The sequence below is a fragment of the Hemibagrus wyckioides genome, linkage group LG26 (genome assembly GCF_019097595.1).
Source record: "Hemibagrus wyckioides isolate EC202008001 linkage group LG26, SWU_Hwy_1.0, whole genome shotgun sequence".
NCBI lineage: Eukaryota > Metazoa > Chordata > Actinopteri > Siluriformes > Bagridae > Hemibagrus > Hemibagrus wyckioides.
In genome coordinates, this window is record NC_080735.1 from 20,944,732 (window position 1) to 20,955,754 (window position 11,023).

The 11,023-nt window shown below is 41.7% G+C and overlaps 1 protein-coding gene across 6 annotated transcripts in view; it reads right to left on the reverse strand.

The window, feature by feature from the left end:
- The window catches only part of LOC131347120 (adhesion G protein-coupled receptor L1-like), a 38,538-nt gene that overhangs the window by 17,371 nt on the left and 10,144 nt on the right, over positions 1-11,023 (reverse strand). For 5 of the 6 annotated variants that reach the window (XM_058381016.1, XM_058381013.1, XM_058381011.1 and 2 more), the window contains exons 2-4: positions 5,280-5,428; positions 4,933-5,146; positions 1,194-1,303 (exon numbers count right to left, since the gene is read on the reverse strand). In XM_058381016.1, the coding sequence (XP_058236999.1) occupies positions 1,194-1,303; positions 4,933-5,146; positions 5,280-5,349 (394 nt within the window). In that variant the 5' untranslated portion in view covers positions 5,350-5,428. Of the gene's footprint in view, positions 1-1,193; positions 1,304-4,932; positions 5,147-5,279; positions 5,429-11,023 lie in introns of those variants that run through there. The other variant, XM_058381017.1, reaches the window with a different exon arrangement.

An 11,023-nucleotide genomic window follows, 5' to 3' on the forward strand; every position in this document is an offset into this window, starting at 1 on the left:
CATGTCAACATCTCTCACCATGGCTGATTTGTGAGGACACACACACACACAGGGGGAAACTCGTGTCAGCCTTACAACAGGGACATTAATCAGGTATGACACACACACACACACACACACACACACAGAGGAGATGTGACTTCACTCCTTGGAGAACTGAGAAGTTGTCACAAACACTGGTCTTTCTAGACTGAACAGGAACACACACACACACACACAGAGGAGTGAGCATGGCAGATGACATCAAGTCGTATCGTTACACTCCACAGCAGAGGACCTGAAAACTCGATCTTATTGGTTAACACAGGTCTGGATCGCTGAAACCTGATTGGTGGAAAGTTTCGGTTAGAAAATAAAGCATTAATGTATTGCTTGTTCATGCTGTAAGGAAATGTAAAGGAGAGAAATGAAGGACAGAATGAAGAAACGAATGAAAGCCGGCATCGGCGTGGTAACTTAAAGTGGCTCCTGCTCCTGGAGGACAGAAAGAATGGACAAACTGCGTTAGAGGAAAAACAAAGGAAAAGCTGCAGGCACTCAGAGTAACCCCTAAAGAAGGAGAAAAGGATCAGACCCAAGTGCCCAAAAAATCACCAATCACACCCAGTGGAGGAGTGGAGAGAGGGAGGGGGTGGAGCCAGGGTCAGAGGGGTGGAGAGAGGGGAGGGAGGGAGGGAAGGATGGAGAGGGCAAAAAAAGAAGGGGAAAAGACAAAGGAAAAGAAAGGAGAAAAAACAAGAAGGAGAAAGAATAATAGGCATAATGAAAATATAAAAGAAAAAAAAGGAAAGTCAAAAAAGATTAATAACAGAAGAGAGGGAGAGGAATGGAGGAGAGAAGTGAAGATAAAAAAGAAAAGGTGAGGAGGGAACGATGTGTGTGTCGTCATGGAGATAAGGGGAAATGAGAAAAGGGAAGAGAAGAGAAGGAGAGAAGAGAAGGAGAAGCAAGGGGATGGATGGTGTACTGGTTGGAGTAGGAAAGATTGTGGGAAGTGTGTGTGTGTGTGTGTGTGTGTGTTTGAGAGACAGAGAGAGAGAGAGAGACAGAGAGAGAGAGAGAGAGAGAGAGAAAGAGCATGTGATCACGTTTTGTATACATTTGTGGCTTTTTAGGGTTTTTTGTGTGACACCAAACATTTGCAATTCTGTGTGTGTGTGTGTGTGTGTGTGTGTGTGTGTGTGTTTACTTACTGTATGGCACACATTCATACTGGATTTCCAGGTATTTATATGTTCCGGGACAGGGATCAGGAAACACATCAGCTCCAGCAACAACCACACACTGGGTACGGTTATTACACCTGAGAGAGAGAAGGGGGGGGTGAGAGAGAGAGAGAGAAGGGGAGAGAAAGAGAGAGAGAACAGAACAGGGGAGAGACAGAGGTAGAGGGAGAGTCACAAAGAGAGAGAGAGAGAGAGAATAAATGGAGGAGGCAGACAAGCTACATGAATGCTGAAGTTATGGAGATGAAACGTTCCTGGAATAAAAATCAGATGTTTTGATGCAGCAGCCACCTTATTAATAAAACATCAACAAGTGAGGAAGTGGGAGTCGGAACGTAACGAGCTGATTTGCATAATAGTGCAATTACAGCTATCAGATTTCAGTCTTGCTAATCAGAGCCGCGTTTGGCTCCGAGTGTAAACATATGTGTGTTTAAAATCTGATCCGGATAAAATTCAGAGCCCCGACATGTGGAAGAAACACTCGTGTCATTCCCTTCTGTAGGTCCAGGCGCTGCTGACGCTCCTGATGAGAATCTTATCGGGATTTTCCATAAATGCTGAGATCGCACTTTACTAATTTAGCAGACGTGGTGTTGGGACGCGTGTGTTATTATAGACGATACGCCTCGGCTTGACGCATACGTCTCTGCACCGGCTCGAGCGTTATAATTGGGGGAATTGGATGGCTCTCCTCTCATCGCTCTCTCTCTCTCTCTCTCTCTCTCGCGTGCTTCTCATCGCTCTTTGCTGAGTGTTTAAGAGAAGATGGCAAGCTCTCAGTGTGTGTGTGTGTGTGTGTGTGTGTGTGTGTGGGTGTGTGTGTGTGTGGGTGTGTGTGTGTGTGTGGGTGTGTGTATGTGTGTGTAATGGGAGAGAGCAAGCGAGTGGAAATTGATTTGCTCTTCTAGGAAGCAGCAGCAGCACAAACAGAGGAGAGACACCGTGGCGCCACAGCTAGCGTACGCACACACAAACACATGCACGCGCAAATGCACATGCACCATCACCCGGCCTGCAGAAATCGATTATTCGGCCAAATATAACACCGATTATTTGGCTAATCCGTTTAGGACTGTGTCAGTGAGAGCATGTGCTCGCTGTACTGATTTCTTTTTATGACATAATAAAAATTCTCTCACAGTCAGTCTGATAAAAAAAACAAAACGGTGTGCACGCTTTATCGTTCATCTGTGTGGAGAGCTAAGCATCTTTAGCGTTAAAAAATTCCTATAACGTGCAGAGAGAGAGAGAGAGAGAGAGAGAGAGAGAGAGAGAGAGATGACCCGGAGCATGGCAAGATGGACAGATTTTATTAGACGGATATTTCGTTTAATTATCAGACTTATCTACATATCTGATACAGTCGTGTGGACACGCCTCTGAAGGTTGAAAAGACAACACTGATAGCGCGTTAAATAAACATTAGCAGGAGACAAGCAATACTCAAGGATACTCAATGAACAATGCAATCCACATCCAGAACCTCCTGCAGGTTCTAGGGAAGATCCCGGGTCAGAAACTCTAAAAAAAAAAACAAACAGTCCAACACTGTGTTGCTAAAATATCTATCAAAATATTTAACCCCGAGCATCACCACAGTTCTGAGCTGAGATAAATTATGATTTAATGTGACACAAATGTTTGGAAGAAGTGAGAAGCCCAAAGGCTGCTTGTATCTGGTATGATAGAGTCAGACTCCTGGCTTTCTGATGCCTCTCAGATCTCATGTTGGACCGCTGCTGATCTCCATAATCCCCTCATCACACACCAGTCTCCCACCCTGTAGAACAGATCTCCTTCAGCTCATTAACCTCCACAGTGTTTTATCTTCGACCGTATCAAACACTGCGCTTGCTTTCTTCCCATCACTTACAAATACCACCCTGAGATAGATAAGGAACTTCTCCCTTATACATAGCTCCTGTGATTAAATAGACATACCGTCAAAATAGACCACACTGCTACACGTAAAAGATACGGCTGCCAAGACGGAGGTATAATATACATGTCTAATATTTATCAACAAATCAATATATCATTTCTCGGAAGAAGAGGACATGCCCCAACCAGGTAAGAGAACACAGCCTAACCCAAACAGACCTTCTAATACAACCATGCAAACTTCACACACTCACACACACACACACACACACACACAAGAATCAAACCCCCAAGCCCTGGAGGTATGAGGCAAAAATGCTACCCATTAAGCCATCATGCCCCCTACCTTAGCACATGGAATTCTGTATTATACCATGCTTTTTTTTACTCACTGCCCCTCATTACGTCCACACGAAAATGGAACGTCATTACAATTGTTCAAAATGTCCACAGTTCCAATCTCACAGTTTTGATTATTGTGATGTGACCTGTTTCTGAAGCTATATGGATTAGCCTTTGATGATCATATGGACGTGTGACCTCACAACCTCTTTTTCCCTCATTGAGGATTCTCTTGCACGGCTAAACAGATTTCAAGAATTACATTACTATTTCACCTCACTATCATTTTCATTTTAAGTGGTAAATGTAGCAAAGCACAGTAAGATCACCAGTAATAATCTGTTTTTAATTTCATAGCTGTCCATGGTGAAAAGTCTACTAAGCTATATTACAGATTTTTTTTAAAATTTGGCTATCAAAATGGCTATCAGTGCGCTCATATGTTCCAATAAAAGCCTGCTATTAAACTGTCTTTACTTTCGAGTCTTTGCTACAAAACCAGGAGTCCAGGGGGCGGAGCTGGACCTCATCCAAGTCTTGCTATATGCATAACCCTACCCATAACCCATGAGGCACTCAACAACAACCAGCCCATTTCTCCAGGCTGAAACACAGTGAGTTGTCTCCAGTCCCTGGACATTTCATTTGAATCTCCTCAGACAGAAGGAGCCGAACCACCTCCTTGGAGTTTTGACTCTAGAGCATAGGTGTCAAACCGAATCCACAAAGGGCCGGTGTGGGTGCAGGTTTTCATTCCAACCGAGCAAAAGCCACACCTGATTCCACCTGTTTAATCAACTGATCTTGGCTTTCAGTAGACTCAGGTGTGGATCCGGTTTCACACCAATGCTCTAGAGCAAGGAGAACTTGTGTCTTTTTTGTCGAATATATGCTGCACAAGACAGAAGATTGCATGGAGGAGTTACAGCTTCTACACATTCTGGTCAAAAGGATGTGGACACCTGACCAATTGCCCTCATATGGGCACAAGTGTGGTCAGGAGAGGAGGCCTTTGGGCATGGTCTGCGTTCCAGTTCATATCAAACGTGTTCGGTCAGGGCTCTGTGCAGGACACTCGAGTTCTTCCAGTCCAACTTTAACCTCCATACCAGGTCTTCTTGGAGGTCACTCAGGAAGTCTGGTTCATGGGGACATTCTGGACAGTTGTTTGCTTTCAGCTTTGTCACACATATAAGTATGATATTCAGGGTGCACATACATTTAGCCATAAATTGTATCTCTGTAATAAACTGGAACCAGCCTTTAACACCAAGGCCATGGTCCATTCTATAATTCTTTATTTTCTAGAAGCTTGATGCAGAAAACAGTGAGATTTTACCGTCTTGTGATCTGATCCACTGTAACTAGGGACACACTCTGTCAATTGCTAAACTAGCAATAGGAACGAAAATGTGTCTAATTACATATATATTGTATTATCATTATAATTATTATTATTATTATTATTATTATTACAGACCTGTGAGACATGATCTTGAAGGCGTCCGGTTGGTAACACTGCACGTTCTCCATCTGAAACGGATCAGCATCGCAAATCTTGTCATCTGTGCGGCCGTAGTTGGCCGTCTCGATCATGATGACATCACTTCCTGGGCAGCGCAGCTCAATAGGGTACCCTTCACATGCCAGCTCTCTCCTCATCAGACCGAAGGGCATTGCTGCTCTGCTGAGAGCTGCTCAGAGGAACACACAGACAGGAAGAGAGAGAGATTCAAATCCATTTCTACATCCCTAATTCAAACAGATTTGTAAACATTGTAAACATTCATCTCTGCATGCTTTAACCTTGTGTCCTACGGTACCCACCTTGTTCTGAGGGGGTGATGCTACTCAGTGAGATGGCACACATCCACAATAACCACAGTGACACTGCCATGGTAATGGGTGGCGATAGGGGCGGGGCCAGGAAGAGTGGGCAGGCTTAGCAACTCGGTTTCCCTCTCAGTTTAGGCAAGCTGAGAAGAAAAAGATAGAGAAAGTGTTTTTGGGTTCCAACCTATTTCTGTCTGCCATCAGTAACACACACACACACACACACACACATTCAGAGATATGATCTGATGCTATAAACGTATGTCACCTTGAACTACATTATCCAATTCCACTGTTTTAAATTGATGCCTTTTTCCTAAAGTTCTGCACTAAACCCTGCACTTCGCTTCATTATCACATGCCTCGTGAAGAGAGAAACGCAGTAATCTAGGCAGAACCATGCTAAAGCAGTTACAGAAAGCTAAAACAATTATAGCAAAGTGGATTGAATGAATCAGTCTGGCCTCGCTGGGCTTGATGTCTGATTGGGTGTCTTGAGCTCGGTTTCTCTCCACCAGCCAGAGGTATTTTTCTGCCACAGCCCTGATGGAGGTAGGAATATTGGAGCAAATCATCTTGATGGCAGAATTGCGGTCATTATCTTGACCATCGACATTCAGACAACAGATTTGCGAGTGGTGTAAATAGGTTTCATTTGACTGCACAAATCTGACATAGCAGAAGCAATTTTGTGCACTGAAGAATATTCTGGAATATGGAAGTGTAGGAATGCAAAGTATAAGGCATCATGAGTCCAACTCTTATCTCAAAACCTTAAACAAATAAGAACAACAACATTTAGCTCAGCATTTTATTTTGGACAAAAACCAACAATAGATCTACCACAGTGTGTCACAGAACCTTGCACACAGTCATCAATGTTCTGGCTGATTCTTCTCTTGGTTCCTGGTATCACTGTGATCCACAAATCGAATGAATTAGTCCATTTTTGTGACGCATTTAAGGTCAACATTTTAACAGTCATGTATATGACCTGTGCAAAATATATATCAGTGTCAGAAGAGAATTTCCAAATCAGCGTGTCTCTCATATCAAATCCATCAAGAAGGATCAGAGAAAGACCTTGACTATTTTGAATTCCATTCCTGCTCGTCAGCCCAGCGTCTATTTACCTGTCAAAAAGTAAAAGTCACCACAAACCACTCGTCTGTTTCTAACACTATACTTTAGCTTGAAAACATCATTGAAACCCAATTTTCTGCACAGTTGCTTCAACAAGTAAATATAAACACCAGCAAAAAGCTGTTGAAAAAGCATTTTAAGGCTCCTGCTAAATGGACATCCCTCAGATTTCAAACCAATCGAGCAGCAATCATGTGTACGATTCTGCCGTGAAGTTTCACCCCTCCTTTATTCCCTTATTTTCAAGATAATTAGTTTAAGTGAATTCTGGAGTTTCGGTGAAGTCTGATGTTACTCTGTCATTATCAACTAGGAAAATGTGACATAAATGAGACAATCTCCCATTTTTATCCAATCATCTCTTACAGCAAAATTAATCTTAGATCTGCACTTTACTTCACACAGAGTGCACACTGACCAGAAACTTATCTTTTTGGTCAACTGATTTATAAAAAGTCCACTATCCACCATTTCTAAAATGGTTTACAATGTTGAGTGACTCTTCAGGCTTTTTAACATGCCCCTGTTGTCTTTTAATAACAGCTACATCACTGAAGTGGCCACTTTCTGGACAAAGGAGTCAACAACAAGCTGCAAGCTGGCCTTTAGTGTAAATGTTTTCTTTTTTTATCTTTGTGATACAATTATGTTGGGAGGAAAAAGTGCAATAGAAAAGTGCCTCAGATGAGAGGATGTTGCAGGACCTCAGGAGGTTGCAGGACCTCAGGAAGTTGCAGGACCTTAGGAGGTTGCAGGACTTCAGAAGGTTGCAGGACCTCAGGAGGTTGCAGGACTTCAGGAGGTTGCAAAACCTCAGGAGGTTGCAGGACTTCAGGAGGTTGCAAAACCTCAGGAGGTTGCAGGACTTCAGGAGGTTGCAGGACCTCAGGAAGTTGCAGGACCTTAGGAGGTTGCAAAACCTCAGGAGTTTGCAGGACCTTAGGAGGTTGCAGGACCATAGGAGGTTACAGGACCTCAGGAGGTGGAATATCGCTGGGATTCCTGCTAAATTTGATTTACAAAACCCTACCAAAAAATCAATAATGTGTAGATAATATGCAGATGTTGGGCAGATGTTAAATTCAGATGTGTGTGTGTGTGTTTTCTAATGTGAGACTAGTGGCCTAACATCATATTTAAATAAATTTAAACCATTTCTGTCCAATACAAATTACAGGAAGTTCCTAATGTTTCCACTTCCCCTTGGGTCTGTAGTTTGTTATTACTTAATTTTTTACTCCTAATTCTTGTCTAATAAAATGCCTGGCTCTGTTTAATGGCCTTTTGTACTTTGGCTGATCAGCTGATTAAAAACTCCTCTCATTTATTGATGTACATGAACCTGATTCAGCTCGGGGGAAATAATTAAAGTGAGCATTATATCTGATTTAATAATGAATATAACAATAATAATAATAAATACACAGATTAAGACAAGACTAACTCCATATAGTAAATCTTGCATAAATTGACATTTTGGGATATGGTACAAAATAAAGTGAGGGGAAGGAAGTGTTCAAATATAATAAATATTAGAATTTAATATATATTTATATATAACATGCTCAAATTTTCACACACAATGACTTTTTAATTTGAACAGGAATAAATGTATTCATTAGCATAATCAAAGACACTGTATGTTTAAAAATGACTGATAGGGAAGTAAAGCGTATTTGATCGCCACAAATGACTAGCATTAGCGCTTTTTATGAAGCTGTTATTACACAGTTACAGTCTGGAGAGATCTACGGTAAGAAGGAATCTGCTTTTTGCACCACTGTGGTTTAGCTAATGGCCTAATGTTCTCAATTCCCTGAGGTTTTCATCATCCTTCTGATGGACTCACAATTTGAAAATCCTCCAGAAGATCAGCTAGGACATGCAAGCACCTTCAGCTTCTTCTTTAGAAACCAATCTGAAGATATTTTGCCTCTATGTTTGGGCTCATTGTCTTGTTGAAACATTCGTCTTGTCCCTAAAATCCATTTCTGGGGTGAAAGTCCTCTAATGTGTCCATGCGCTAATCATGTGTGTTTTTTCTGATGATGATGAAGATGATGATGATGATGATGTGTAATACCCAGGTACCATCTGCCTGAGAAGCTTGAGTGTGACTGTGGTGTTCATACAAGCACGGTTTCTTTCTCCAAATGACAATGACAAGCTGAAATTTTGCTATTTTCGTTTCACCTTTTGTTCCAGAAGGAGCTGATTTGTCTAAAAGCTTGTGTGCAAATCTCTTTTTTTAGCTGAGGAGCTTTGCATGAGGCATAGTAAAGAGTTCACTGTTTATTGTTCTCTGTGTAACTGCCAGTCTTCTCCATGCTGTCCATCCTGCACTCGAGTGACTGCTGCCTTCTCTTTTACTTTCCTTATCATCAGTCTGAGATTGCGTTATGAAATCTTGCGTGGACTCCAGGCCGGGGATTAGTTGTGGTTCCGTGAACTGTCCACCTGAATATTATCAAACCAGTTGTACTGACAGGGATGTTTATGTTCTTTGCTTTGGCCCTGTGGCTTTTTCCCTTCGAGTGTTATTTGTCCCTGAGAACCTCCTACACTTTCACCATAATTGCTACTTGTTCCATGCAATCTTCACAACCAATGCCACTGTCTCTCTTAATGACACCAGGTGCAATTTGGCTTGAAGAAGGTTTGATTTATTTATTTATTTTTTACAGCTTTGATATTTAGAACTTGAGTTATTGTTTGTAAGATTTATATCTGAAAGCATTGCAACAGTAAAGTCGGTCCTTTTCTTTATTCTGTACACTGATGATGTCGAAAGAATATAAGAAAGAATTTCAGATTTCATTTCTTTACATTTACATCCAGATTTGTTAAACATCTCAGAGCATGGCATCAGTAGGTATGTAATGCAGCTTCTTTCAGTTGTTGTGTGTTTCGGTCAGTTTCTCCCTTGAACTCCTGCCCAGGTGGGTTCAGACCTGCTGATTGTCCAGTTTAAAAACTTCCACATCTGATATGTTGGCAGTGTGTTTTTGGATCGCTGTCCTGATGCTTGATGAAGTTCCTCCTGATTAATTTGGATGCATTTCTCTGTACATGATCAGACAGAATCTTTCTGCAGACTTTTGAAATCACTCTCCTGCCTCCATCATGAGCTCTATCAGTAAAGATTAGTGAGAATGTTCCAGAAGCAGCCATGAAGCCCAAGCCGTAACACCACCACCACCATCATCATGTTTCACAGATCAGCTCATAGGTTCTGGAACATACACTATATTGCCAAAGGTTTTGGGACGTCTGCCTTTTATATGCACATGAATGTAATATGGAGTTGCCCCGCCCTCTGCAGCTAGAACAGCTTCAACTCTTCTGGGAGTGTGTTTATGGGAATTTTTGACCATTCCTCTAGAAGTGCATTTGTGAGGTCAGGCACTGATGTTGGACGAGAAGGTCTGGCTCACAGTCTCCACTCTAATTCATCCCAAAGGTGTTCTATGGGGTTGAGGGCAGGACTCTGTGCAGGTCAGTCAAGTTCCTCCACACCAAACTCACTCATCCATGTCTTTATGGACCTTGCTTTGGTCACTGGTGTGCAGTCATGTTGGAACAGGAAGGGGTCATCCCCAAACTGTTCCCACAAAGAGCATGAAATTGTCCAAAATGTCTTGGTATGAAGCTGAAGCATTAAGAGTTCCTTTCACTGGAACTAAGGGGCCGAGCCCAACCCCTGAAAAACAACACCTGAACTCTGATCTGGAGGGGTGTCCCAATACTTTTGGCTGTAGTGTATCTTCCTACACACTTTGGCCTTTTCATCACTTTGGTAGAGGTTTATCTTGGTTCCATGGATCATCTCTGTACTTCTTTGTGAATTCCAGTCTGATCTTCTTACTGCTGATGAGAGGTTTGTATCCTGTGACATGGCCTCAATATTTCTGTTCTTCTTCCAGTGTTGGATTATGAGACCTTCATCCTGCCCTGTGGAGGTTGTTAGTGATGTCACTGGCTGTTGTTTTTCTTCTGTCATTAACTCTTGGCTGACCTGTTGGGTGGTCTGGTTGTCAGATCTCCAGTGTTTTTTTTTCTCTTTTTCAGGATATTCCACATCGTTGTACACTCATTACATCTGCAATGCCTCTGATTTATTTTGAAACTTTTCTCAGGGCTTGATTTTCCCCCATAGACATCTCTCTGGTCTTCACGTTGGTTTATCCTCATACAATTTCACAGAGGAAACCCACGGCTCAAACCAAGAGTTGTCTCTCTAATTAGCTAATTATTTAAACAATCAGGATCTAACAGGATAACAGGGCAAGAAGAAACATCTGTCCATCACATGTTCCATTTTAACCTTTGACCAGATTCAAAACAGAGTTTCTAAATATTTTTCTCTATCAGTTTAGTATTTTAAACATATGTTTATCATTACGAATATGTATGTTTTGTTGTTGTGTGTATATAAGTAAAACAAATTAAGTAAATCTATGAACTAGAACTATATCAAAGAAGAAAAACAAAAGTTTCGAAATACAAATGATTTCCTCCTCACAATAACTGGCTATTGCTTATAACATCACCAAAGAAAACTTTGCCTAAATTTGACTAAGAAATTTCCTTAACAC